The sequence below is a fragment of the Blennius ocellaris genome (genome assembly GCF_963422515.1).
Source record: "Blennius ocellaris genome assembly, chromosome: 7".
Lineage (NCBI taxonomy): Eukaryota > Metazoa > Chordata > Actinopteri > Blenniiformes > Blenniidae > Blennius > Blennius ocellaris.
In genome coordinates, this window is record NC_137656.1 from 6131544 (window position 1) to 6146938 (window position 15395).

The 15395-nt window shown below is 42.5% G+C and overlaps 2 protein-coding genes across 4 annotated transcripts in view; both read left to right on the plus strand.

Annotated features, from left to right (window-relative positions):
• The first annotated feature begins 255 nt into the window (after window positions 1–255).
• ubac1 (UBA domain containing 1) lies at window positions 256–9115 on the plus strand. Its single transcript, XM_080499865.1, has 10 exons — window positions 256–684; window positions 2122–2242; window positions 2329–2402; window positions 2505–2612; window positions 2689–2791; window positions 3598–3706; window positions 3819–4239; window positions 4734–4820; window positions 5114–5252; window positions 6647–9115. The coding sequence occupies exons 1-10, from the start codon at window positions 547–549 to the stop codon at window positions 6760–6762; spliced, it is 1416 nt and encodes a 471-aa protein (XP_080355991.1). The 5' UTR covers window positions 256–546; the 3' UTR covers window positions 6763–9115.
• A 4017-nt stretch (window positions 9116–13132) lies between these two features.
• The window catches only part of camsap1b (calmodulin regulated spectrin-associated protein 1b), a 28136-nt gene continuing 25873 nt past the window's right edge, over window positions 13133–15395 (plus strand). For all 3 annotated transcript variants that reach the window (XM_080499580.1, XM_080499581.1, XM_080499582.1), the window contains exons 1-2: window positions 13133–13258; window positions 14366–14532. In XM_080499580.1, the coding sequence (XP_080355706.1) occupies window positions 14367–14532 (166 nt within the window). In that variant the 5' untranslated portion in view covers window positions 13133–13258; window position 14366. The remainder of the gene's footprint in view (window positions 13259–14365; window positions 14533–15395) is intronic.

Consider the following 15395-nt stretch of genomic DNA (forward strand, 5'->3'; position numbering starts at 1 on the left):
GATTTCTTATAAGAAAATATTTTTTCTCCAGTGCAAACGTATTCTCTAAATCTTTTCAATTTCTCTGTCTGATTCGTGTGTATTTTATCTCCTGAAAGTTTAGTGAATGAATAACAGATTTCATTTTTTATTCTTCGTAAAGCACTATATATTTTCTTCTTCTTATTTTTTTTTTTTTAACTACATCTCCTACAATGCACCGGGAGCAGCACTGCTGAAGTTCAAAGTTCAAACATCACAGTAAAAATAGGGTATTCGCTGCTTGCTTCCCTGTGCTAACCGGGAGGAAAACAAACACCTGGACGGGCACGGAGTGCGCTGGTCGGCCACCGCTGCCCCACCATCCGACCGAGGGACCCGGGAATGGCCCTCAGCTAATCGCCGCTCGCTTCTGCTCTGTTGTCGGGGGACTTTAGAAGCAACGGCTAGCTGGCTGCTAACGTTAGCACGTAGCCACTGCTGCTAAGCTAACGCCACCGGACTGGTACCCCCGGACCGGTACCACCGGACCGGTACTGTGCTGTCTTAACTGTCGGGACTGCAGCTATGTTCGTGCAGGAGGAGAAGATATTTGCCGGCAAGGTGTTGAAGATACACATCTGCACCATGGACGGCACGGAGTGGCTGGAGGAGGTCACGGAAGACACGACTGTGGAGAAACTGAAGGAGAGGTGCTTAAAACATGTAGGTTCGGGGTTTGTTTGTGTTTCCCTTGGCGGTGTTGTTATTTTTTTTTTTTAACGGTCGCTCCCCTGCCGTGCCCTGTGCGTAAACTGTCAGTGTCACTGGCTTTGTATTTATAGTAACTGGGTAGAGTTTGCTATTTATAATTTAGCAGGTTGGCTGCCCCTCTCCCTGCTAAGCGAGCTGCCCCTTCCTGCTCCCAGAGGCTGCGAGCCGGGGAGGCACGCTGCTTTTCAGCCTTTCTATTATTATACAGCTTCTCCCGGCTCTCCTTCTATGGCCTATAGCATAACTCAGCCTGTGATGCAATGTTTGTTTCTCCTGACAGCGCAGAATGCACCTGAAATGAATACTTCAGCCTGCACGGTCTGAAACGTCCATCCAGAAAATGAACCACACGTTGTAGTTAATTAATAGTTCAGCCATTTCCAAAAGTTATCTTGGTGCCCGTCTTTCTTCTGTGAGGAGTATTTAGAGTTTTCTTTTGAGATGTTTAAAAAAAGTCACATGCTTTCAAATGGTCCAATATTTCATTATGTGAGTGTATCTACAGATGAATCCACAAATGACCAACCTGTGTTTCTTTTTCTGGCCATTCAACAGTCATAATGATATTTGACAAGGGAAGATTATTTATATAGCACCATCCAGACATAAGGCAATCAGCAGTGCTTTGCAAGGAAATGTGTGTGAATAAATCAAGCAACTTAGGAAAAAGGTAATAGAATAAAAATAAATAATTTAATGGAAGGCCAGAGCAAATAATAGTGTTATAAGGCCTTGTTTAAAAGAAGTGTGTGTCGGCAGTCTTCAGGTGTTCATTATTAAAACGTATTATACAAATTAAGACATCGCAAATGAACTTGTATTTCTATTCGGCAGATGTTAAACACAGAATCTGATTTTCAATCTGAAACAGTCCCAAAAAACATGTTTTTTTTCATAATCTTTACTGAAGACTCTTGCAGTTAAGTTGTGAATTATGTCAACTTTATGTAGATGTGTAGAGTTCACAGCAGCGAGCTTCTGAAGCTTGGTATTCACATCCAACTGAGGGTTAAAGTCAGGAAGGGTATCCAGCTTATAAGCTAAGTCAAACATGCAGATCACATGGTTTGTTGTTGCGGCCACAGAAGACAGCAGGCAACAGCTGATCACAATGCATCCACTTTAATTAGTGTATCTTGTTGAAGTTGATAGTGTCATTAGTGCTACAATCAAGAATATCATCATCCCTGCTGTTATCTGTTCAACGCTGTACCTCTCCTCATATCATTTGCTATAATTCTGTGTTGTTTCCTTGGTTTTGTGCTCATTATTTTGTACCTGCTAGAGGGTTGGGAGGGTGTTATTTTATATAGACCTTGCATGTTGTTTGTATAAAATTCTTCTCATACAGTGTGACTGATATTACATTTTTTTTTTTTTTTCTCCCAGTATGTACATGGAAGCGTAGAAGACCCCAAAACACTCACACATCATAAACTTATACATGCTGCTACAGAAAGAGTCCTCACCGACACCAAAACTGTTGCGGATGAGAACCTTAAAGATAAAGGTAGGAGACATTTTGTTTGAGGGGTGCGGACATCGTGACTGAGTATTAAAAACACCCGACTCGACCCTGTCTTTCATGCGTTGTAGACGTATTGCTGCTCATAAAGAAAAGACCGCCTCCGACCCCTCCCAAGATGGCAGAGGTTAGCACAGATGAAAAAGTAAGCTTCATCAACTTTTTAATTGCAATATATTCTCCGCCCAGTCTCTCAATTCATCTCTTTTATTAAATCCACTCTTTTTTTTTTTATTGTTTGTTACAGAAGAAACAAGATAACAAAGCTCCCGACAAAGATGCCATCCTGAAAGCTACAGCCAGCTTGTCCATACGCCACACTGACCGCACTGTAACGCAGCACAACATCAGAGATGTGAGGATCTCAGGTGCAAAGCTTTAACCGATGTGTTTTGATACAGATCTCTTGTAACGCTTTTCTGTTGTCGCAGTTTCAGACGGAGCTCCGAAAAATCTTAGTTTCTCTCATCGAAGTTGCCCAGAAGCTTCTTGCCTTGAACCCTGATGCTGTCGAACTCTTTAAAAAGGCCAACGGTAAAGTGAACCCTCTTTTTTTTCTCTCTCTCTCGCTGTCTAAACGAGGAGTATCAAATATAAGGCCCATGGGCCAAAGACAGCACACAAGAGATTCCAATCCAGCCACCAAACCACCAAGCAAATTGTAAAAATTTCAGAGAAAGTATTGACTTTTTTTTTTTTTTAAACACATTTCTTTAGAGTAGCAGACGCAACACTGAGACCCGAGCTGAGATATTGGATGTTGCCTTGAATTGGTCTGTATGTGGCCCCTGAACTAATATGTGTTTGACGCCCTGATTTTAAAGTACATGAAAGTCTTTTTTTTTTTTTTTATAAAGAAGCGACTTTGCTTAATTTGATCTGTCTGTTCAGACGTCGCTCAATCAGTTCGTGAAGTTATTTAATTTTTTACACCCAATCCCCTCCTCTTCACTTCCTGTTAAACAGTTTCACATTCTTGATGACTCATTCACCATTTAAAAAGGAATGCATCTGAGGCATTGCTGATGTCGCTGCAACCACCAGCAGTGAGCGCTTCACGTATGGGCTCAGGCTTCCAGGGGCGTCACGCACATACAGCACAATGAACTACTGGAACAATCGAACCGGGACCATATCTCAGGTGTCACTTGAACATTGTCCCAACAACTTAAAGAATGAGATGTTGGATGGATTGTAGATTGTTTGTTCAGCATTTCTGGGACACAATGAGAATGCGCCGCTGCTGCAGAATAATCCCAATGATTACAGCTTTTGTCATCATGGTGCTTTCACCTGCTTGATTTTTAGACATTTGATCTCTGTGTCTGTGCATCTCGTAGCAATGTTGGATGAAGATGAGGAGGATCGGGTGGATGAGACGGCTCTTCAGCAGCTCACTGAGATGGGTTTCCCTGAGAGCAGAGCCATCAAAGCTCTTAGATTAAACCAGTAAGGCTTTCTGAGTTTTTTCCACTCAAGAACGTCCGATGTAGAAAAAGCTGAATTTGTATTGTTGTCCCAGGTGATTGACAGCATTTAATTTGCTTGATCTTCTCCGTAGCATGTCCGTGACGCAGGCCATGGAGTGGCTCATCGAGCATGTGGACGACCCTTCTATAGACACGCCTATACCGGGACAGGACTCTTCTGGTGCTGCTGGAGCCACGGCTGCTGCAGCTGCTGCTCCCAAGCCAGGCCCTTCCAATTCCACTTCTGCCTCAGCCTCAGCTTCAGCTTCAGCCTCAGCTTCAGCTTCAGCTTCAGCCTCAGCCTCAGCCTCAGCCTCAGCCTCAGCCTCAGCCTCAGCCTCAGCCTCAATCTCAGCCTCTGCATCAGCTTCAGCCTCAGCCTCAGCCTCAGGTCCGAACCTGCTCCGAAGCCTCTCCAGCCAGTCAAGCTCAGAGGAGAGCAGCAGGCAGGATGAACTCACAGAGATCTTCAAACGGATCCGGAGGAAAAGGGAGTTCAGACCAGATTCAAGGGTGGGTGATTTGATCCTTTTTGCCTTATACAACTCATCTTGAAACTCACATCCACCACGTTGATCAGCTGCAGCATTGGTCTGTTTTGGGCACAATAGTTGATATTTGTTGGCACGTTACGGTACTCTTTGTTTTGTAGGAGGAGGCTGTTTTTTTGTATTCTCTGGCTCAGAGTGCTGGCAGGCTTCATTTTATATATCTGAAGTGTTCTCTGCTTTTATTAAAAGGTGTTTCTATCACTTGGATCGTGTTTACAGTCTACTGACTTCCCTGATCACTACAGAAATAACCAGTCTCCATCGTCCCCACAAATGACACACCGTCCTTCAACACAGCACTTTTCACTGTGGCTGGTCGTAGAGCCTGTTCACAGCTTCTTCTTTGTCTTTTACGAAATAAGCAATTTCTCTGCCCAAGATTGATGCCGAATTCCACATGAGCAGTTTGTTTAATCGGAGTCAGAATAAATATTTAGTTCCTCTGTCTGTCCGTAGGCTGTCATTGCATTAATGGAGATGGGCTTCGATGAGAAGGAGGTGATTGATGCGCTGAGAGTAAATAACAACCAGCAAGATGCTGCAGTAAGTATTGCACAGTGTTCTCACATGAAACAGTTTGTAAGGATCACTTTTTACGCAACCTTACACAGTCCAGTTATAAATGACTATCACATGTTACATAAAGAGTTTGATAGCCTATAAGAACTCCTGTCATAAATGTGTTTTTCTAACGTTTTCTTTTTTTTTTTGATATTTGCTGGAAAGCTCGAAAGTGATCATGTCACCTGACCTGTATAAGGATGTAAATTATTCAGGAGTTTCCAGAAAGCAAACCTGCCTTTTCTCACCGTGTGCCTTTACTCTTCTTCGTGCAGTGTGAATGGCTGCTAGGAGACCGAAAACCCTCTCCGGAGGATCTAGATAAAGGCATCGACACCAACAGCCCGCTGTTCCAAGCCATCCTGGAGAATCCAGTGGTCCAGTTGGGTCTGACCAATCCCAAGACTCTATTAGGTAAAGTCTGTCCCGTACATATCGTGGCAAGGGCAACATTGTGGGACAAAGTTATCGTTTTATTCCGGAGAACCTCAAAAATGGCATCAAATCTGATTTTTTTGTTTTCAATATATATGGGAATTAAACAATTCCACATATTAGAAAGTATTTATCATAGTATAGGATAGCCTATTTATTGTATTTATAACCAGGTTCTATTTACTGATTTTGAGTTTTCAAAAATTTGTAAGATAGAAGTTGTTTGGATCGAGAACGAAACATATTTCTGGTCTGAATTGTGCTCACAGTCACTATTTACAAATAGTTTTGCCTATTTTGTATACGTTTTTTTCTTGAGGGGGGACAGTTGAACACAAGTTGGTTAAACTCATAATATATTTTTCAGTATATCAAAATCTCATTGGCCTTGACTCCTGCAGCATCGTCAGTCTGTCCCTCCACCTTCTACTTCATCCTGAAGCTGCAGCTGATCCCAGCTGACTGTGGTTGCAGTCAGGTTACACTCATGACATATTCCCAGCTGATCACAAGGCAGCAATCATTGAGTTTATTTATAATGGCATAGTTCCAAATTAAAACGCATCATCTAAAGGGGGCTTCATCATAGGTTTAAGAATAGTCTCAGGAGTCACCCCAGCAGCTTTTCAGTCAACATTTAATTTAATACGGCCACGGCCAGCATTTTATGTATTATACAAAAACTGCCTGATAGATCATTATTTTCAACAATGAACTGATTGCCTTGTTCACCCCAAACGAACTAAATTTATCCACGCGTTCCGTTTAGATCTCCCCGTGAAAATGAATGTTGTTTTTATCTGTAATCACAAAATCGTTGTTGTAGCTTTATAGAGCCCAAATAGAGAAACCAGAAAATCAGCAGGGTCTAGTAATGTGTTTATCCAACTGGAAAGTGCCGTTTTACTGCCGTCAGTCTAAAAACGGAGGCAAACATGCTCGACAATTTGATTTTACTCTACATTTACGTGCACAGCATTGACTTTGTTCTGACCTGAAGTCATGCAAGGGACCGTTGTAAGTTATGGCTGCAAGTAAAAGCAAAAAAAAAAAACATGAAGAAAATAACTTAATTTGCTTTACTGTCATTAAAACCACTGCCATGCTGAAACCTCACATTTCTCCCAGTTTGACGACAATTACATGTGTTTTTCCCACTTGGAATAGAGACGTTTTCCACTTTGGTTAATATAAATCCTATCCAGTTACCTATAAATTCTACTCGCATGTGTAATTAGAGATCAGTCATTATCGTAGCAGCTGGAGACATGGATGGGGGGGGGGAATCTCTGCCACACATGTGCCAAATCTCTGTGTTGAAAGCACAGATATGGGAAGTACCTCTCTCACCCACTCGTCTCGTTTGTGTGCAGCTTTTGAAGACATGCTGGAGAACCCGCTGAACAGCACCCAGTGGATGAATGACCCGGAAACCGGCCCCGTCATGCTCCAAATATCCAGAATCTTCCAGACTCTCAATCGCACATAGAGCCTCCTGGTGACCCCACCTCCCCCGTGTGACTGTGGCAGCTTGGGTGTGTGTGTGTGTGTGAGTGTGAGTGGGTGCGTGATCATACTGGGATGGAAGTGTGTGTGTGTTTCTGAGTATGGCAGAGGCACAAGTATTGTTTTTGCCTTGTAAAGACAAAGCCAGACGAGTCAAAGTATGAATTAAGATGTTAAACATTTAAACTATTTATACCAGTACAGTAAACTCACTTATACAAAAAAAAATACAAAGGTTAACATGAACATTATTATTACAGTAATAATATAAAGTACAGATTTAGTATGTTGTTTTTACATTTTAATGAGAACAATTTATAGGTCTGACAGACACGATTTATTTTATATAATTTCTCCATGTGCAAGAATTACATCAGACATCGGTTTAATGTTTACACTTCAAAGAGAACAGTTTTTCTATGTTTTGCAATATTTAAATATCACTTACAGTCCCGTCTTGTCTCTTCAAATGGTTTCCTCCAGCAGGCTTCATGTCTTTCCGCTGGTTCCCTCTCCCGCAGCAACCGCTTCAGGCCGAGAGGCCTTGAAAGGTCCCCCCCCCCATTCAAGTAGAGCATCTCCGGAGCTCGTTGAAAACTGGCTCCCAGACTCATTCAGCCCCACAACTCCACCGCCTCTCTATTTAAAATGGGGAAGCTGGCGTATTCGTTTAACCCATTTTTGGCCTTTTCGAGGAAAGCTGTATGCTCAAGCCGTGCGTCTCGATCACGTTTTTCTGAGCAGATGTTAAAAAAAAAAAGTCAGTCTGTTTTTTTTTTGTCTTGAATGTCATATTTTCATGTTGCGCTCATTTAGCACTTGTTCACCTCTGTGAAACCGGCTCACAAGCAGCGCTGAAGGAGTCAAACCAAGTGGTTTGTCCAGAGCCCGAAGGGGTTGTTAAGTGAAGCTGAGCCTAATCGAAAAAGGGGTTTGCCTTTTTTTTTTTTCTTTTCTACTCTAATTCGAATGATGAAGACACTCACTCACACTTTGTGTCGCGCTCATACACACACACACACACACATCAAGAAGTAACCGAGGCTGAGATTCAACCAGTTGTAGAGGTTTTGGTTGATCCAGTTTCTTCGGAACGCGTCGGACATTTACGCTGTCAAACCAAACCAAAATGACACTGTATAACCTGCCTTGTCATTAGATGTATCCAGTGGAAAAAAAACAAAAACAAACAAACATGTATTTCTGTGCAATAGCAAAGACTTCTGTTGATCTGTAAAGACATATATTTGATTTGAGTGTTAGAGAGGTGTGAAGTGCAATGGGTAGTGTGATATACAATATTAGCCTTTTGCATCGAGTACTTTAAAGTCTCCATAAAAGAGGGCGGGAGAAGGGGGTAGAGCTGTGCCCCTCCCAAGTTGTAGCGGGAGTTCAGAACCCATGCGGACGGCGGTGTGTTTTTGCCAAGCTTTTTGAGTGTTTTTATTCAATATTTAAAATGTGGTGTTGATGTGACTTTCTGCTCAGGGAGGCTGAGATTGTTTTTCTAGACCCGTCGCTATGGCAAACCTCTGCTCGACCCCCGATTAGTTTGGCATTTACAAAATCAACTCAAAAATCGAAAATGGCTTTAACTCGACCGTCACGAATTCTGCTTCTGAAGAAGAGCACCACAAGACATGGTTTCGTAAAATGCAATATTTGGAAATATTTAAATGTTTTTAGAGAGAAGTGTCTGTTTGATCTATGTATTATTACATTATTTATATCAAAGCCAAACTAGTGACTCGTTCTTATTTATAACATTTTTAGCAAACCTTGAAGCTAATCTACAAATGTGAAGAAGAAGAAGAAGAAGAAGGAAGAAGAAAAAAAAAGATCCAGAATGACGTGCTTCAAATGTTTTTACAAACCATTTTAAAGACGTGCTTAATGGACTGGTAGCTCACAGCAGGGACAGAGGCCTCAAGGCCTCCCTGCACTGCTGTGGACGTCGGTCAGCGGCCGCAGGGACCAGCTGTCTCGCCACGTCCACGCTTTTCATTTGCTCGCCTACAAAAAAAAAATAATAAACCTCTCCATCCTTCCTGAATTATTGTGCAACACATAAAGGACACTTAAGGGAAATGGTCCACGGGAAACGCTGATGTCTTTCAGAGCAGTCAGCAGGAACGAGCGAAGTGAACTCTATTGCGTGGGGACGCTGACGGGAGGGTTGTCGGTGACGCGGATTCTTGTTTTCACACCACTGTCCTGCAGGACTGTCCCAGATCAACTACCTATGCAATATACTCACAGTCTGTTTCGTTCAAAAAGCCTCACGGCTCCTGGCGTCTGAATCACTATTGCATTAAAGTTATTTTTTTGTGGCTGTATCCCACTGATTCCATTTTGTTTTTAGTATTTATTGTCATCTCGGAGCAACGCGTGGTTGTCGTCTGTGTCCTTTTTCATGCAAAACGGAGTCGAGGACAAAACGGTGCAGAGACGATACCTGCGTGCACCTGGCAAGACAGACGCAACGAACCATTGAACTTGCAAGTGGAGGTCTGGATTTCAACTTTTTTTTTTTTTTCTACCAATAAAGGAGGAAGTGTACGATGGTGTAGTGGTCAGCGCTCCCACCTCACGGTGAGAATATCTCCATCTGATTCCTTCGAAGCAGATCTGTGGAGTGGAGTTTGTGTGTTCATGGCCTTTCTTCATGTTCCTCCAATCTCAGTGGTGTATTTTTAGCAGTATTTATTAATAAGTAGGTTTTCTTTTACATTTCAGAACTAGATTTATTTTTTTTTTGTGGGGTGGGGGGGATTTCAGAGTCTTTCTCCAGTTCTTTGATTTTCATGTACCCTGTTGAAATGTGGGTGAAGTTCGGAAAGACAACATGACAGGGACGCTTGTTCGAGTCCAGAGTGGATGTCTTTCAGTGTGGACTTGCCGTTTGCTCCACCCTAATCCATTTATCTTCTATACCGCTTCATCTTACTCAATGTTTTATGACACTTTACCAGCGGGTTATCGGTGAAAACAGGATACACCCTGGACATGTAGCCTGTGCATCAAAGGGTAATTGTGCACTCAAACTTGCAGTTTGAAAGTCTCCAATTAATCTCAAATTCATGTTATTTCTGACTGGGAGGAGACCGGGAGAAAACCCACACAGGCAGAAGAAGAAATCAGGACGACGAATGAGACAACAAAATGAGAAGGGAGTGAAGGAACAGACGAGGCCACCAACGTAGAGTGTATTGATTATAACACTCCTTTACCACAGATGAGAGTAGGTTTTATGGAAATTACATGACCTTTGGGTGACAGATGGTCAAAAGACCACTGCTTCAGATGGGGGTTGTCTTTTATAGTGTGACCTGATAGGGGGTGTTGATTAAAGCGACGGACGGACGCTTCAGAAAAGCACATAGTAGTGAGGACATTGGTCCTGCTGGATCACTCTATTTGCCACACCCAGGATCCCAACCACTGCAGGGGGAAAAAAAAACCTGGGAGTGGCAGAACGCATCCCACAAGGATGTGACGAGAAGGAACTCCCAACAACAGCTAGTCTTGTGCAGGTCTGTAATTTGCAGCCAAAGCAGCCCTGGCCCCTCAAGGGATGGGCCTCTGAAGGCTGCTGTGGTATCTGGCACCATGCTGTTAGCAGCCTGGAGGCTGTGATGTCAAGTGTTGCAGACCAGCAACACGTCACAAGAACTGCAGTTTTGAAGATGCTCTAAACCAGCCTTGAAGCCATCATAATTTGGACCTCATCAAACTCTTAACAAATGCTTTTTGTTTCTACTTTCAAGACATCAACTTTCACTTGATCTGTAAGTAGGGACGGGGACATTAGGTAGCAGTTCTGAATTTGAACTTTCATGAGATCATTTTTTGTTTTTTTGTCTGAAGGACACCTTATTTTGACAGTGTTAGTTTCTGAATGGTCAAGCTCCATATTGCTCATGAAACTAACTTCTGCTGCTTCTTTCAATGATTTTGATTATTGAAACAATATTATCTCTCTTTCCTTTATAACCTGTCAGACATTTTACCCACAAACATTACAGTATTGGTTTGACAGGTTATTTCACCCTGACATAGATCACTACTAAAGCTGCACTAAAAAAACATGTTTTGTTTTATCCATACGTGAGGATATGTGTTCGCTTTTACAAAACATAACTGGATGACAAACTTGTCAAACACTGAGTTAATGAGCACATTAAAAAGTAACTTGTATTACCTGCCATTAACAGTGATGTTGGCTCATGCAGAGATGTTTTCTCCAACTTTGATGACAGATTCCTGATGAAAATAGAAGCATTGACATTAACACCACCAGTATGGCTATATATAATGTAGCTTTATTGGGTCGTGCCCTGGAAATAAAAAAAATAAAAAAAAGTTTCTTTCTGGCTCTGTGAAACAAGGACCCCTTGTGGTAAAATAGGGGGAATGCTCTAATTAAAGACATGATAAAAGTCCAAAAGGCATGCACTGGGTGTCCCTGAACATACCTGGATGGATGGATGGAGGTCGGAGAAACGGACTTGGGATCAGAAGCTCGCAAGTTTGATTCCCCCAGCAAACAGGTCATCACTGTGGGTCCCTGAGCTCCCATTCGCTCCCAGAGTGCCTTAATGTGGCTGCATGCAACAAAGGAATAGGATGAATAAATGCAGAAATAGGGATAATGAAGTTTGATTTCCCCCCCCCCCCCCCCCCAGTTAGTTTAATTCAGGGTTGTCTAATCCAGCCCACGAAACCGCAAAGCAAATTGTAAGCATTTCAAAGAAAACGTTAATATAAAAAAAGAAAAAAAATTCTTATGAGTAGCGGGCACACCTGGTACTGTGGTAGCATCAGTTATCTTCTATGCAGTGGTCTGCTGGTGCTTCTCTGCTACAGTGAGGGATAGAACCAGACTGAACACACTGGTTAGAAGGGCAGGTTCTGTCCTGGAGGCCCTGCTGCAGACCACAGAGGAGCTGGGTGAGAGCAGGGTCCTGGCAAAGCTGGAATCCACCATGGACAAAGCCCCTCATCCCATCCACCGTGACACTGTGGGAGTATTAACCAGCTCTTTCAGTGGTAGACTGCTGCAGCCACCATCCAGAAAGGAGCCACCAGGTCATTCATACCTGCTGCTGTGAGTATGTTCAACAGCCGTAATAAACTGTAAATACCACTGTCCTGGCACTGTTGCACTGTGAATATTGTAAATATTGTAAAAATATTAATACTACTCTACCAGATTATTGTTCCCCCTGTCATTCCATGTGTATATATGTATATAACATACATATATATTTATCCAATTATCTATTTACATATTCTCTTGTGTGCAACTACATTTGTGCAATGTTTGGGATGCTGTGATGACTATTTCCTCATGTGGGATTAATAAAGTCACATCTAATCTCATCTCATCGAAAGCTATGCTGTCGGGATGAGTTTGTAAAAACAATGCAGGATGCAATAGCTATAGGAGAAGTTGTTTGAACATTTCATTGTATTTTGCACCAGAAGGTTTAATTAAAATTGGCCTTGTGTTAATATTGTAGTCATTTTCATGAGTCATTTTTTGATTTTGTGAAAATATAGACATTTTCACCACGACAAAAGAAAAATGTTATAGTGTAAATTTAAAGCTTATTATGGCACTAGTTTACCGTTTCGGCCCACTGAAGATGAAATTGTTCTGTATGTGGTCCCTGAACGAAATTGTTTGTCACCCCTGGTTTATTTAATAATGACAAGAATAAACAACAATGTTAACACCAATTTTGAACACTAGATGTCACAATAGATCAGTGTCAAATGTAGACTATTGCCCTCGCACAGGGCAACAGTGTACTGTAAGGGTGAACATGTAAGTGTTTGTAATATATTCTGTACAAATTGAAATCGACCCAATTTAAATGGGGTTGGGGGTGTATCTATACGATTTGAATGTCCAATAATTTACAGATCCCCTTAATTGTCCTTGATCTAAAATTTTAGGCTGCCTTTAAAACCTTAAAAAGGTAAGAAAATCCTGTATGAATTAGATAGGAGTGAATGGGACAGTGAGCTGTTCCCAGAAGTCGTCTGGACGGTGACCACGCATGCGCAGTGGAAGCCCCCAGGCAGTGGGATGAGAATAAAATTTCTATGGGCAGAGTGCGAGCACACCGCTGGCCTCGCAGCCTGTGTATATTTTATCTAACACGATGTATTTAATACAGAGATAGAGCCTGTGTACACCGTGTTTTTTCCCTCTCCGGAGTCGCTCGGTGTTCCCCCCCCCCCTCCTGCCTGGAAGTCTCTCCGCGGCGCGCTCTTGTCCCGCAGGCCGCGGTTGGGCTCTTGTTGCTGGGAGGAGACCTCATAGACTCACCTCCTTGCTACTAGCATTATTAGCTGGCTACGATGCGTCGCTGCTGCCGCTGCGGGATTTTCTACACAGCGGGCCACTGTGCGACGAGACACGTCCTTGGATAATCGTTTTCTGGAGGGAAATTAACGCCACACCTTTCAAGGTAAGGGGGCTTGCCAGCGAGCGGGCGTCATTCATGCGGCGCTAACAGTTAGCAGGCGTCAGTTAGCCGCGTTACATTTGCATGCATGGCCGTTAGGCTGAACCAACTCTTGGAAACCACCACCACCACCTCATTAACGTTACCCAAACACCAGCATACTGACGTGAAAGAAAATGCTCAATCCAGCTGTTATCACCAGTTTGGCCACAATGCACGGATTGGGCCGCCCATGGATGAACACATTGAGGTAATAATGTTATTGTAACAATAATTAAACTCTTCAGGTCAAATAGACCCCGCACCCCTCACTGATCTCACTGTAGATACATATGTAAGCACAGAGGAGCACTGTCTCGTCTTCTAGTTCACCATCTGGTAATTAGTGTAATTGGGTATGTTGTTTGGGTGATTGTAGGTCTCGTACTCTTAATAACATGAACACATCATCCTGATGAAGAAAATGGTAGTGTGCAGATATACAGACAGATACACCTATACAACTAACAGATATGTCAGAAAACCTTAAGATTACTCTGCCAGTCATATTTACTAAGAAGAATGCTGGTTATCCTCAGACTAGGCCACTAGTTTTGTGCTGCACAGTCTCACTGCTTTATCAACTCAGTCAGACTCCAGATTGCTTGCACCCTGCTTATACAGTACATATCAGAAATATTTTGTTTTGCACATAGCGTTGTGTGCTTTCCAGTTACCAGAAAGTTTCATTCTTATTATCAGTGCTTTTTTTTTTTGATCTCCACGGCTTCATTTAAGCATCAGGTGCTGTAAAGACAGTCTTCTCTCTGTAATCAAGCGATTAACATAATGAATGTGTCTGTTAGGATGTCTTCATATGGCTTAATGAGCACAGACAAGGCTGAAGATTTTTCAGGGGATGAAGGTTGCAAAAACATTTTCCCTAATGACCTCGAAATGCTCAAACCGGTGTAATTTTATTGAATTATTTATTGTCGTATCACTCACACAGAGCATCCAGCCTCTCAAGAGGAAGGGAATTAGCAATTTGGCAAATTGTAGCTGGCCAGTACCCTGTTATTTGTCCAAATCTCTTACTCAGCACTGCAACTGTATGTTTATGTTTTGTAGGATGGACGTTGATTTGTGTTCCGGCGGGGACAGCACCAGGAGGAAAGTGGAACTAGGTGGGGTTGCAGAAGGCACGATGGACGTGGTACCTTTGGAGATGTATGACTCTGCCAGAGCAAAAATAGCTGCCAACCTACGCTGGCTGTTTGCCAAAGCCTACGGAATTGGTAAGTAATTTAGTTTGCAGCCATGATACACATGCTCTCTCTCTCTATAGACTAACAGACAGCTATATGGTTCAGTTATCATAAAATGTGTATATGAAGCATTATAAAATAAAAGCCTAGTAAATATTTACTACAACAAGAATCAGCAAAATATTTTCTCCTACGATGTTCTTATGGGAACCATGTGTTTACTCATCTTGACACATTGAAGCTCAGCACATTGAGTGGCGCCTCAGCAGACATACTTTGACATGGAAAGCTCAAGAGAAAGACATTTTTTGTTTGTGCGCACGTGCCTGGACCAATTTTCCTGCGACACATGGGGGAAACAATGTAAAGCTCCCGCACTGATTCACCAGGTCCCTCCATTCCTATTGGAACGGCCAATGAGATCGAACCCTAAATCTGTCTGAGTGACAGGCGCCGATGATCGGGCTATATTTGTTAGAGTCCACACACAGCATGGAAAATACTGATCGGCACTGCCAGGCGCACACAGAAACGCACACGCGCTTCCTGTTAGGATTGTAGTCAGCATTTGTGATGGTCCTTTTAGACCAGATTCTCCTGGCTTGTCGCATGTTTTGATAGCAAAATTTTTCTCAAATTTCTGTGAACAGTTGTGTTAAATTCAAGTAGACTTAAAAGATCCAAACTCAAACCTCCAGCCCCCACACGTATGCGTGCACGGCACTCACTCACTCTACTCAAGACATGAGGTGCAATAAACCCTTCCCCCAATGGCTTTGTTCCGATTTGCATCATTTATATTCTATTTTATTTGCCATTGCCAGCTGGAGTTGTATATTTCAAACATTGATAAAGTGTTCTATTCTACTAAAGTTGTCTTTATTAATCAGGAC

What these genes read in the sequence shown, in the direction of transcription:
- ubac1 (XM_080499865.1), top strand. Translation starts at nt 547, where the DNA reads ATGTTCGTGCAGGAGGAGAAGATATTTGCCGGCAAGGTGTTGAAGATA. An exon ending in TGAGAACCTTAAAGATAAAG is followed by an intron (nt 2,243 to 2,328) that starts GTAGGAGACATT and finishes CATGCGTTGTAG; the next exon opens with ACGTATTGCTGCTCATAAAG. An exon ending in CAATCCCAAGACTCTATTAG is followed by an intron (nt 5,253 to 6,646) that starts GTAAAGTCTGTC and finishes GTTTGTGTGCAG; the next exon opens with CTTTTGAAGACATGCTGGAG.